The following is a 14,160-nucleotide window of genomic DNA, read 5'->3' as shown; positions in this document are numbered from 1 at the left end:
AAGCTTACACATGGCATGGTGGTAGTGGAAAAAAAATGAAGGTTTAAGTGGAGGGCAGGGAAACCAATCAAACATTGTCCCGTTAACCATCTTGTGGGTTGTTAGATCTGCACTCTCTTCCAGGTGAAGAAATGCATTCAGTCACTTTCCTAACCATATAACAATTACAGCACGGAAACAGGCCATCTCGGCCCTTCTAGTCTGTGCCGACGCTTACACTCACCTAGTCCCACCGACCCGCACTCAGCCCATAACCCTCCATTCCTTTCCTGTCCATATCCCTATCCAATTTTACTTTAAATGACAATACCGAACCTGCCTTTACCACTTCTACTGGAAGCTCGTTCCACACAGCTACCATTCTCTGAGTAAAGAAATTCCCCCTCGTGTTACCAAACATGCCTTATAGCTAACTTTATGGTGTCAGTAGATGAGTCACTTGATCCAGGGATACCTCTTGTTCATGGAGCCTGGTATTTATGTGGCTGGTTCAGTTGAGTGACTGTCCAGGGATATCTGAGGCAGGCAACTCAATATGAATGTCAAACGGGTAGTTATTAGACACTCTGTGTCACTGTCCAGTATTTCATGTTCCTTGTCACTCATCGGCCCGATACCTTATTTGGAGAAACAGCACCATATGTGGAGCACCATTATTAGGAGAAACAGCATCAGACTCGATGGGCTGAATGGCCTAATTCTGCTCCTATGTCTTATGGTAATTTGTTGTTGTGGTCCTGCTGCACATTGTCGATTTCTGAAGAGCTGCAAATGACATTGAATTCTGTGAAAGCATCAGTAAGTATCCCCATTTTTGACCTTGCAATGGAAGTAAGGTCATTGACAAAACAGCTGAATGTAATTGGGCCCAAGGCGCTGCCCTGCATGTTGTGGGCTCGATTTATTGATCTCCAACAACTGCGACCATTTTCCTTTATGAAAAGAATGACAGTTGCTGGTATGTCCCTTCCCTGATGCCTTTCAATTTCAAATTCGATGCTGTCGGCAGATGGTGCCACAGCAAAGTTTAACTGGCCTGGATTGTAGATTAGAGTCTCAGGTTTATAATGTTCTCATCCTTCTTTTTTGTCACCATATTTGAATGATCTTTGAATCGGGGCGGCGTGTAGGTGTAATTTTGATTTTGTCTTTTATGTGTATTCGCTCGTCTGTTTGTTTCCATTTGTGTGATATTATTTGCAGGGAGCAGCAGGTATTGATGTTCGGTATTTTTCTTTGAATGGGTTTTCTCTTTCCACAGATGCTGCCTGGCCTGCTGAGTGTTTTGAGCATCTTCTGTGTTTGCTGTTTGACGACAAATTCAGTAAAATGTTCGAAGTAACGTTTATTGTCAAAGCGCATATATGTCACCATCTACTCCCCTGAGATTCATTTTCCTGCGGGCATCCTCAGCAAATCTATAGAATAGCAACTGTAAACAGGATCGGTGAAAGATCAACCAGAGTGCAGAAGACAACAAACTGTGCAAATGCAAATATAAATAATAGCAATAAAGAACGAGAACATGAGATAATGAGTCCTTAAAGTGAGATAATTGGTTGTAGAAACATCTCAATGGATTGGGCAAGTGAGTGTAGTTATCCCCTTTTGTTCAAGAACCTGATGGTTGAGGGGTAGTAACTGTCCTTGAACCTGGTGGTGTGAGTCCTGAGGCTCCTGTACCTTCTACCTGATGGTTGAGGGGTAGTATCTGTTCCTGAACCTGGTGGTGTGAGTCCTGAGGCTCCTGTACCTCCTTCCTGATGGTTGAGGGGTGGTAACTGTTCCTGAACCTGGTGGTGTGAGTCCTGAGGCTCCTGTACCTGATGACGGCAGTGAGAAGCGAGCACGGCCTGGGTGGTGGGGGTCCCTGACGATGGATGCTGCTTTCCTGCGACAGTGTTTCATGTAGATGTGCTTAATGGTTGGGAAGGTTTTACCCGTGATGTACTGGGCTGCATCCTCCACCTTTCCCACTGCAAAGGCCACTGCCATTTCCAAGGACAGTCACTCTCACCTCACTTCTGGACTGTAGCTCTTTTGTCCATGATTGAACAAAGGCCATGATAGGGACAACGGCCGAGCATTCCCGTCAAAACCCAAACTAAGCAATAGTCAGCAGTTTATTGCAGCGTCAGCAGTCATTAGCCAACAGTTTGCTCAATAGCACTGTTGATAACAGCTTCCATTATATTTCATTGACAGTAGATTGATTGGGTGATAATTAGCTAGATTGAAAATCCCTTGCTCTTTTTTTTGCTATCACGATATACCTGAACAATTTCCCACGTTATCAGGGAAAGTTAATGTTGTGAATGTACTGGAACAATGAGGGGAGGTGTGACTAGTTCTGAAACGCAGGTCTTCAAGCATTACAACAAACGCTGCCCGGTCCCATAACCTTTGCTGTATCTCATGCTCTCAGCCATTTCTTGAACACGTGGCGTGAACGGAATTGGCTGAAGGCAAATTTCTGTCACAGTGTGGATTTCAGGACGGAAGACCCGATGAGCTGAATGGTCTAATTCTGATCCTATGTCTTATGGTTAAGGTGGATCACCCGCTCGGTATTTTGGCTGAACATGGTGGTGAAAGCTTGAGCCATGACTGCATCATTCTGGGCCCTACGATGGCCGAAGATAGGGATGTTTCTTGGCCTGTCTTTTCTCATACGCCGTGATGAGGCCACACTCAAACTGGAGGAGCAACGCCTTATATTCCGACCGGGTAGCCTCCAACCCGATGGCATGAACATTGATTTCTTGAACTTCTGGTAATTACCCCACTCCCCTTCACCATTCCCCATTCCTGTTATCTTCTCTCACCTTACCTGCCCATCACCTCTCTCTGGTGCTCCTCCCGCCCCGCTTCCCTTTCTTCCATGGTCTTCTGTCCTCTCCTCTCAGATTCCCCCTTCTCCAGCCCTTTTTCACTTTCACCAATCACTTTCCCAGCTCTTTACTTCACCCCTCCCTCCCCCTCTCCCAGTTTCACCTATCACTTACTACCTGTAGTTCTTCCTCCCCCTCCCTCCACTTTCTTACTCTGACTTCTCATCCTTTTGTTCCAGTCCTGATGAAGGGTCTCAGCCCGAAATGTCGACTGTTTACTCTTTCTCATAGACACTGCCTGGCCTGCTGAGTTCCTCCAGCATTTTGTGTGTGTTGCTCTGGATTTCCAGCATCTGCAAATATTCTTGTGTTTGCCTTCCTCATATGTCATTTAGTTGCAAACTAGATATAGCATAATTTCAGGTCTTCTATCTAATCCAATCAGTTTGTTCTGTCTGTCTGCTGTTTTGGTGCGAAGGTAGATGACACAGAAGGTAGAGTTTCAGACCAGTTAGGATCTGTGTAGAGCTTGGGAAATACAACACCAAAATAAATACCAAAAAGCATCTTTTAACTCCTCAGTACGATTGATTGGAAGTGGTCTTAACAAACTGACTTTCTGCCAAGAAATCTGTGTGAGTGTCCATGCCTAGGAAAGGCTTTAAATCCTTTGCTAGGCAAGGCACAGAGAGAGGTTAACAAAATCAAGGATAAGGGTGTGTTTTTTAGAGAATGACAGAGACATGATAATGGACATGTTGTGAAGTTTGAGGGTCAGAGAGTTTCCGACTGTATCCTCCGCGGTTTCATGCAAAGAACAGACAGGAGAATTACTTTACACTGAATGAAATCATTTTGGTAGCTTCCAGCTGGATGGCATTCTCATTCTGGTAAACAAAATTTCCACTCCCCCTCCCTTCTTCTGTTGCCCACACTGACCTTTTACCTCTTCTCACCTGCCTATATTTTCCCCTGGGTCTCCTCCTCCTTCCCTTTCTCCTACGATCCACTCTCCTCTCCTAACAAGATTCCTTCTTCCTCAGCCCTTGACCTTTCCCACCCACCTGGCTTCACCTATCACCTTCCAGCTAGCATCCTTCCCCTCTCCCCCACCTTTTCATTCTGGCGTCTTCCCCCTTCTCAGTCCTGAAGAAGGGTCTCAGTCCGAAATGTCAACTGTCTTTTCATTTCATAGATGCTGCCTAACCTGTTGAGCTCCTCCAGAATTATGAGTTTGTTCATTTAAACCTTTTTTTTAAAAACTAGGTGATGTTTAGTTCTGATTTAATACTCATCAACCTAGATACAAGCTCAAGCTTCAAATGTGCTGCTCAGTCTTAAAGCAGCAGGTTAATGAACTTCCTCCTGGTTTCTGGCATCATCAAACTCGCCATTTTTGATGTCTAAGCTGTACGTCAAGTGCAGTTGGATTATTTCATCATGAAAGACAGGGGAGAATGCAACACCATTTTATCTCACCTTTCATCATGAATTCAGACAAACTCTGCACTGATGACAGTTGTGGAGTTTCCTCTCGTCACCACAATGTCTATTAAATCATTCATGGCATTTAAATCGCTCCCCGGCTGGGACTTGTTAACAGAGTAGAACAGAATTAAATAAGGGATCTACTAATTATGCTTAGCATTTACTCAGCGAGATCTTTTGGGAGCTCTCCTTGGTGCTACCACATATCTCCGATAGCTCTTCAAAAATCGAATTCAGAATCAGGTTTAATATCACCGGCATGTGTCATGAAATTCATTGACTTCTGGCCATAGTACATTGCAATACATAATAGCAGGAAAAAAATTGTGAATTACAGTAAGTATATATTAAACAGTTAAATTAAGTAAGTAGTGCAAAAATTAAAAAAAAATGTAGTGAGGTAGTGTTCATGGGTTCAATGCCGGTTCAGAAATCGGATGGCATTTCTGAATCGTTGAGTGTGTGCCTTCAGGCTCCTGTACCTCCTCCCTGATGGCAGAGGGGAAGAAGCCATTCCTGAATCATTGAGTGTGTGTCTTCAGGCTCCTGTACCTCCTTACTGACGGTAACAATGAGAAGAGGGCATGTCCTAGGCGATGGGGATTCTTAATGATGGACGCCACCTTTTTGAGGCACGGCTCCTTGAAGATGCCCTAAGTTTGCAACTCCCTGCAGTTTATTTTGATCCTGTGAAGTAGACCCCCCCACCCCAATACCACTCAGTGATGTAGCCAGTTAGGATGCTCTGCACGGTACATCTGTAGACGTTTGGGTTATTTGAGTTGCAGTCACCTTCCAGTCAGCTTGAACCAGTCCAACTATTCTCTTCTGACCACTCTCATTAACCCACAGAACTGGCGCTCACTGGATGTTTTTTTCTGTTCTTTTTTGCACCTTCTTCTGTACATTTTAGAAACCGTTGTGCATGAAAATCCCAAGGGATGACCAGTTTCCGAGATACTCAAACCACCCCATCTGGCGCCAACAATCATTCCACTGTGAAAGTCACTTAGATCCACATTTCTTCCCCATTCTGATGTTTGGTCTGAACAGCAACTGAACCTCTTGACAGTGTCTGCATGCTTTTATGCAGGGAGTTGCTGCCACGTGATTGGCTGATTAGATATTTGCACTGATGAGCAGGTGTACCTAATAAAGTGGCCTTATCATTTATGCAGCACAGAGACAGCTGTGTATAATTGCAGGCTATTTTTATGTTTTATTTTTAAATATAGAGTGACCTTCAGTTTAATCTGCAGCCTATTATCATTCATGGTACATTCAGACTGTATTTCAAATACATTCAAAGGAAATAATTCTAAATGGATGAAAATCGATATAAAGCAATGGTGAACAAATATCGACTGGGCTGTACACCAACTTCAAGCTAAAGAACTGGAATTTAATGATTGATACACATCATGCTCCTTGGGGAGTTCCTAACAATGTATTGTGAAGTAAACATTAGAAGAACTGAGCTCCAACAAGCAAACCATTACACTTGCTGATGTTTGTGTGATTACAATTAACAAGGCAACTGTGTTAATTAAGAAGGCAGAATGCATTATGATTGGTGTGGGATTTGATATTTGTGCTCGGGGAGAACGCAGGGTCAGATAAGTGGAGGCTGTCTACCAAGGCGATGAGCAGACTGTAGTGGCACAGAATTTTAATTGGCGATATAGCGCAGAGTCGCCCTTCTGGCCCTTTGAGCCATGCCACCCCAAGAAACCCCGATTAATCTTAATCTGATCACGGGACAATTTACAATGACTAATTAACCTAACCAGCGTGTCTTCGGACTGAGGGAGGAAACTGGAGCAACCAGGGAAAGCCCAGCGCATTCCACTGGGAATCCTTACAGACGGCGGTGGAATTGAACTCCAAACCCCAGAACGCTCCAAGCTGTGGCAGCGTCGTTCTGACCGCTACGCTATTGTGGCACCCAAGATTAAACTGAGTTGTCCTTTGTTTCTTTGAGAGACTGTGCCAAATCGCCTTTCAACCAGCAGGCTTATTTTGCAATCCAGAATAAAGAAGGCAAGGCAAGTGGCCGTGTCGCATTAAGGATTTGAGGAGATTTGGTACGTCACCTAAAACACTCGCAAATTTCTACAAAAGTACCGTGGGGAGCATTCCGACAGGCTGCAACACCGTCTGGCATGGAGGGGGTGGGGCTACTTCACAGTATCGAAAGAAGCTGCAGAGAGTTATAAACTTAGTCAACTCTGTCATGGGCACTGGCCTCCGGAATATCCAATTCATCTTCAAGGAGCCGTGCCTTAGAAAGTCAGCGTCCATCATTAAGGATCCCCTCCACCCAGGACATGCCCTGTTCTCATTGCTACCATCAGGAAGGAGGTACAGAAGCCTGAAGACACACACTCAGCGATTCAGGAACAGCTTCTTCCCCTCTGCCATCCGATTCCTAAATGGACACTGAAACTATGAACATCACCTCACTACTTAAGATTGGGAATCCCGGTAAATAATACTCTGGATGCAACGACCTTGAAATAGTTCTAACTTCAGTTTTCATGGAACCGAAGACAGTGCACTGGGGGTGCTTATATTTCACATTCAGCAAAACTGTGCGAATTAATCTCTCTGCTTTGGTTTGAGTGGATTGGTGTTTTTATCTGTACGCTAAAGATCCCTGATTCAAGCATAAAATGTGGTGGTCTATGTGCTGTGAATTATATCATTTACTTCCAAAGGAGAACGTGGAATAAATACAAAGTGGCTCAAAGCCTCACAAAGGCTACTTATTGTGTTGCATGGCTGGATCCTTTCCTACCATGTAATGTAAGCAAACATGAACACCGATGCAACAAATGAACTATTACACTTTCTGAATGCAGAAAAAAGTAGTTGTAGTTCAGGGAAGGTGTGGTGTTTAAAATAGCATGCAATAGTCCTACAAATTATGCCCACTTACTGTGCAAGAGCCTAGGGTGCTCAAGACTTTTGCATAGTACTATATTTTTTTAAATGGAGCGGAGAGCGAGTTTGTAAATCCGGCGGGAGCAAAGGATGTTGGGATATGGTGTGGGTGGAGCACGGGAGGGGTATGGGACAGGTGGCAGAGAAGGAGCGTCAGGGGTGGGTGCAGACACGTCCAGCCCTGAGACACCAGGCAAGGTCATTTGATTCCAAACAGTTGGTTTACTGATCACTACAGAATGCCTCTCTGATGCTTCCCACTCCCGCCCATCTCCCTTCCTCTTTTTCCAACCATTATTCCCCTTCTCCCAGCCCCCCTCAGTCCACAATAGAGACTCATATCAGAATCAGGCTTATCATCACTCACATACGTCATGAGATTCGGTATTTTTTGTGACAGTAGTACTGTGCAATACATAAAAATTACTACAGTACTGTGCAAAATTCTTTGGCACCCTAGCTATATTTATATGTGCTTAAGACTTTTGCATAGTACTGTACTTACGAGAGGCAGGCAACAACCAATTAGGAGATTGCTTACCAGAGCAAGATACAATGGTCTTGAAGGCTATCATTAATCTTGAAATGGGTTGGCAAATGAGGCAAACTCCTCAATTACGGATCAGATGGAAGAGAATCTTTGCAAAGTTGTTAAAAAGAACGAAGGCTGCAGCAAGCTTCCCTCAGCACAAGGTTTCTACCATGCTAACATGCCTGACAGGCCCAACCCTGAAACCACAAACCTTCCCAAGGAAAGGTCTTTTCTTCATTCTCTCTCCCTCAGGAAAAACGGTTTAAATATCACAACTGAGAGGAGAAAGCTAATCACAACAATTCTTCAAATCCAACACCTTCATACTTCTCTGAAGCCACATCTTTCTGTCTCTGACTGGTTGGGAGGTCTTATCATAAGAACATTATCTTCTAATGGTTAGAGATATGATGGTTTCTTTCTTTGAACTGCCTTTCTTCAATTCTTTGTTCCAGATTGGACTGATTTTCTTATGCATCCAAATTTCTGCTGCATTTACCATTCATTGAAGATGATTTAAAAATTCTCCTTCCCACATTTAGGTCCCTCCACGGCTTCAACTCACTCTATGTCTGTAATGCCCTCCAGCTCTACAACCTTCTTTGAGATTTCTGTGCTTCTCCAATTCTGTCTTTACATCCATCCCCGGATTTTAATCACACTATCTCTGTCAGCTATGTCACTGGTTGCCAAGGCCCAATGCTCTGGAATTCCCTCATCAGACTTCTCCAACGTCCTCAGACTTAATTCTGTGGCTCATCTAACCTTAACACTCAAGTCAAGTTTATTGTCATTCAACTATATGCCTGTATACTGTCAAACAAGACAATGTTTCTCCAGACCAGGGTGTACAGCACAGTAGTATACATAACGCAAAATAACTTAGGAAAGTAAGGATAAAACCTACAAATGGATTACACATAAATAAACAAATTAAAATGTATAAATTAAACATTGTAAGGTACGGAACAGATTAACCAGTGACACTTCGAATGCGATGCGGCAGGGAGTTCAGAAGCCTGATAGCCTGAGGGAAGAAATTGTTTTCCATCCTGACCGTTCCTGTCTTTATGCATCGGAGTCTCCTGCCCAATGGTAGAAAGTCAAAGAGGATGCTGGATGGACGGGTGGGATCCTGGATAATACTAAGGGCCCTGCGTATGCAGCGCTCCTGATAAATGTCCCTGATGGACAGTACGGAGACCCCTATGATCCTCTCGGCCGTTCTCACAGTCCTTTGTAGGGACTTCCGGTCCGATGCTCGGCTGCTCCCAGACCAGATGGAGATGCAGCTTGTCAGGACGCTCTCAATGGCGCTCCTGTAAAACGAAGTTAAGATGGGGGTTGTGGGGGAGCCTCACTTTCCTCAATCTCCTGAGGAAGTGGAGGCGCTGCTGAGCCTTCTTGTTCAGGAAGGTGATATTAAGGGACCAGGTGAGGTCACCTGTGATGTGAACTCCCGGGAACTTGGTGTGCTGAACTCTCTCTCTACAGAGGAGTCATGTATTTGTAGAGGGGGATGGTTTGTCTGCACCTTCCTGAAGTCCACAGTGATTTCCTTGGTCTTCACTACATTCAGACTTAGGTCGTTCTGCTCACACCGGTCCACCAGCCGCTCTACTTCCTCTCTATACTCCGCGTCACTGCCGTTATTGATGAGGCGTGGCATGCTGCTTTTTCCCTTCGACAACAATTCTGTGATGGCTTTTTGCATTAAAAGCGCGTGCTATTGGAATGAAGTATGGCGGTTACAGCCTGCGACATCGACACAGGCAGGAAAAATGTGAGCTAATGAATTAAAAGCATCTTGTAAGAGTGTTGCCACAACACTGTACCAATACTGAGTAAGGCAAGTGACAACTGTAATAAATTTTGAGTCCCCGTAGACTGTTCAATTGTTCAAAATTGATTCCATACTGGTAATGATTATGATTTTTATTGACATAGCAATAATAATTAACAGCTCATAGTGTTTATGTTAAACTGTGGTCTGTAACTTTGGGAAGACAGGCTAGAGTAAAAAGCTGGCTGTCAGCTAAGACAGCTTCATCAGAAGAAAAATTGGTCACCCTAAGTGATCTGATATGCCCTTGGTCCCAAAATAAATTCTTGCTTTCATAGTCTACAAGGAAGGATTAAAGATGAAATCATCATAAAGGCCCTTTGGTAGAACTTGAGGCTTCTTTTTATGGAATTGACTAGCACAGAGGACACATGTCTGTATGATTCCTTTCTTAGTCCTTCTACACCTTGGAGAAATCTATCCTGCCATAACACAACACAGGATTTCTTTGTCCTGCTTTTAACTTTAGCACGAGCTTCTCCCAGCTTTTACAATTAATAACATCATCATCATCACTATGTGCTGTGTTGTATGACTTGGGTGATCACAGTCTGTCGATGGCCATGAATGTACTTGGCAGATTTTTCTACAGAAAGTGGTTTGCCATCGCCTTCTCCTGGGCAGCAAGATAGGTGATTCCCCCAGCCATTATCAATACTCTTCAGAGATTGTCTAGCTTGGCGCCAGTGGTCGAATAACCATTTAAATGGTGGTATGCACCGGCTGCTCATATGACCATCCACCACCCACTCCCATGGTTTCAAGTGACCCCAATGGGGGTGCTAAGCAGGTGCTACACCTTGTCCAAGGGTGACCTGCAGGCTGGCAGGGGGAAGGAGCGCCTTGCACCTCCTTTGGAAGAGATGTATCTCTACCCTGTCACCCAACAATAAGACTTTAAATTCAGTGAGCTCTAAGAGTAAATAAAATTGAGATTTAACAAAATTCTCTTTTAGAGTTGAGAAATTATGAAATGAATATTAACATCTGGGAGAGGAAACCAGAATTCTAGAAATAGGAAGGATGAAAATTTGCTTATCTCACAAATCCAGATGAAGTAAGAAATGTGGTGCTAATCTCATTCTCCGTCTTTTAGTACAGACCATAGTGCAGATTAATATCTGCAGAATCTAATCCATTTATACATCTTTATCAGCCTATAATTTCTTTTTTTTTTGTTCCTTTCTGCACCCTGTGGTACATTGGGCATCAACCTTGGCCATTTCCTTAGCGTCTGTCTGTCTTCTTTCACAAGGCCCAGTTGCTAGCTCGACGCTCAACCCAGCACGGATGGAACGCGCGCAAGGTGCCGGCCGGATCGAACCCGGGACCTCTCGCCTCAAAGCCCGCACCGCACCGCGGACTGGCTTATATCTCCTCACAGAATCCTAATTTTATTCTGATTTTTAACTCTGTTTAAATAACCACCACAGTCATTACCTCATTGCTGTTAGTTGTGGCACTGATTAGTTGCACTGGTGAATGAGAATCATATCAGGTTTACTATCACTGACATATGATGTGAAATTTGTTGTTTTACATCAGCAGTGCAGTGCAAAGACATAAAAATCGGTAACTAGTGAACAAAAAAGGAATAACAAGGCAGGGTTCATGGACAATGTGAGAATCTGATGGCAGTAGGGGAAGAAACCATTCCTAAGTGTTTGAGTGTGGGTCTTCAGGCTACTGAACCTCCTCTCTGATAGTACTAATGAGAAAATGGTATGTCCAAGATGGTGAGGGTCCTTATTGATGGATGCTTCTGCTTGAGGCATCGCCTTTTGGAGATGCCCTCAATAGTGGGGAGGTTTGTGCCCCTGATGGAGCTGGCTGAATCTACACTTCTGAAGTACCCATTGGCTATGAAACACTTTGGGATGTTGTGAGTTAAAGATAGGGAAGTTTATACTTTTACGCTTCCTTTTAGACTTCCATTAAGAGGTCTTCCACTGTGATTTTGAAATCCAGATTCATTTTCTCGGATTAGTTGACATTTCAGATCACGTGGTATTACCAAGCTGTTTTGATATCCATGTCTTAACAGTCAGCTTTTAAAAATTATCTCTTGTCCCGCATTATCTGTTTTCCCAAAGCCATGTTTTAACCATCAACAAGCTTTTCTATTGAGATAATACGTAAAATAATTGCGTACTTGGAGTTCAACCTGTCACTTTCACAATGGTAAGTCATAGGCTGCAACCTGTCATATCCCTCACCACGTTGGTATCTGAACGAGTTTCTCTTCCTATACCCTCATTCTTGTGGGGAGGCTATATCTTTTTCTACAGGTGGCCAAGTGGTTAAGGCTTTGGGCTAGTGATCTGAAGGTCGTTAGTTCGAGCCTCAGCCAAGGCAGCATGTGTGTCCTTGAACAAGGCATTTAACCACACACTGCTCCTGCACGTTTACAGCCCAGTGGCGACAGTTGGTGCAGTGTGGACAAGACAAGAATATAGGAAGTCATTGGTGGATTGTCCTCGTAAATTTTAGTGATGATAAAAATGCCTTTTAGAGGGCAAAGAACTGATTTTCCCTGCTGTCAATCAATGCAAATTGTGGTGAAAGGTGATCTAAAGAGGAATGGCTAGGGGAGAATCATTTTTCTTGTTTGTTTCTCTCATTGTATACCCAGTTGAGTGACTCTGGAGATGTGATATCTCTGGTGATTCCTGCTTTCCAAATGCTGTTGATCATCTGATTTCTATATGACAAATTTACTTTCCCTGTACAAGTAAATAAACAACTTCTCAGCATCAAAATGACTCTACACTCAGTGGCAACTTTATTAGATACATGTGTACAGAATCAGAGGCAGAATCAGGTTTAATATCACCGACATATGCCAAGAAATTTACTGTCTTTGCAGCAGCAGTACAATGCAATACATAATATATGCAGTATATTAGTTAAATTAAATAAGTAGTGCAAAAATAGAAGTAAAAAAGTAGTGAGGTGGTGTTCTGGTTCTGGGCAGAGGGGAAGAAGCTGTTCCTGAATCGTTGAGTGTGTGTCTTCAGGCTTCTGTACCTCCTTCCTGATGGCAGAGGGGAAGAAGCTGTTCCTGAATCGTTGAGTGTGTGCCTTCAGGCTCCTGTACCTCCTCCCTGATGGCAGAGGGGAAGAAGCTGTTCCTGAATCGTTGAGTGTGTGTCTTCAGGCTCCTGTACCCCTCCCTGATGGCAGAGGGGAAGAAGCTGTTCCTGAATCGTTGAGTGTGTGTCTTCAGGCTCCTGTACCTCCTCCCTGATGGCAGAGGGGAAGAAGCTGTTCCTGAATCGTTGAGTGTGTGCCTTCAGGCTCCTGTACCTCCTCCCTGATGCAGAGGGGAAGAAGCTGTTCCTGAATCGTTGAGTGTGTGCCTTCAGGCTGCTGTACCTCCTCCCCGATGGTAGCAATGAGAAGAGGGCACGTCCTGAGTGATGGGGGTCCTTAATGATGGACGCCGCCTTTTTGAAGCACCGCTCCTTGAAGATGTCCTTGATACTACGGAGGCTAGTGCCCATGATGGAGCTGACTGAGTTTGCAACTCTCTACCGTTTATTTTGAGCCTGTGCAGTAGTAGCACCCTTTCCCCCATACCAGACGGTGATGCAGCCAGTTAGAATGCTCTCCCCAGTGCATCCGCAGAAATTTGTGAGTGCCTTTGGTGACATACCAAATCTCCTCAAACTCCAAATGAAACATAGCCACTGCTGTGCCTTCTTTGCAACTGCATCGATATGTTGGGTCCAGATTAGATCCTGAGAGACACTGACATCCAGGAACTTGAAATTGCTCACTCTCTCCACTTCTGATCCCTCTATGAGGACTGGTGTGTGTTCCCTTGTCTTACCCTTTCTGGTCCACAATCAGCTCTTTGATCTCATTGATGTTGAGTGCAATATTTTTGCTGTGACACCACACATTTCACTCCTGTATGCCCTCTCATCACCACCTGAAATTCTGCCATCAAAGGTTGATGCAAACCTACTCATTAATGCAAATATCTAATCAGCCAATCATGTGACAGCTAATCCCTTTACCTCATTCTCCATCTTTTCTTCACCAGTCATTATTACCAATATACACTCAGCGGCCACTTTATTAGGTAACTCTTGAGCCAAATAAAGTGGGCACTGAGTGTTTGTTCACGCAACACACACAAAATGCTGGTGGAACACGGCAGGCCAGGCAGCATCTATAGGAGGAAGCACTGTCGACGTTTCGGGCCGAGACCCTTCGTCAGGACTAACTGAAAGGAAAGATAGTAAGAGATTTGAAAGTAGGAGGGGGAGGGGGAAATGCGAAATGATAGGAGAAGACCGGAGGGGGTGGGGTGAAGCTAAGAGCTGGAAAGGTGATCGGCAAAAGGGATACAGAGCTGGAGAAGGGAAAGGATCATGGGCCTAGGGAGAAAGAAAGGGGGAGGGGAGATGGAGAATGGGCAGAGTGAAGGGCAGAGAGAGAACAAAAAGGGGGAAATAAATATATATCAGGGATGGGGTAAAAAGGGGAGGAGGGGCATTAACAGAAGTTAGAGAAGT

At 44.3% G+C, this 14,160-nt stretch overlaps 2 protein-coding genes across 2 annotated transcripts in view; one reads left to right on the top strand and one right to left on the bottom strand.

The window, feature by feature from the left end:
* The window catches only part of LOC140717629 (ADP-ribose glycohydrolase MACROD1-like), a 221,700-nt gene extending 220,015 nt beyond the window's left edge, over window positions 1-1,685 (top strand). Inside the window, exon 4 of the mRNA XM_073031223.1 lies at window positions 1,262-1,685. Coding sequence (XP_072887324.1) covers window positions 1,262-1,386 — 125 coding nt within the window. The 3' untranslated portion in view covers window positions 1,387-1,685. The remainder of the gene's footprint in view (window positions 1-1,261) is intronic.
* The window catches only part of LOC140717628 (leucine-rich repeat transmembrane protein FLRT1-like), a 237,121-nt gene that overhangs the window by 159,094 nt on the left and 63,867 nt on the right, over window positions 1-14,160 (bottom strand). The window lies entirely within an intron of this gene.

The sequence above is a fragment of the Hemitrygon akajei genome, chromosome 28 (genome assembly GCF_048418815.1).
Source record: "Hemitrygon akajei chromosome 28, sHemAka1.3, whole genome shotgun sequence".
In the NCBI taxonomy this organism is placed as follows: Eukaryota; Metazoa; Chordata; class Chondrichthyes; order Myliobatiformes; family Dasyatidae; genus Hemitrygon; species Hemitrygon akajei.
This window is presented reverse-complemented; position numbering and strand designations above follow the sequence as displayed.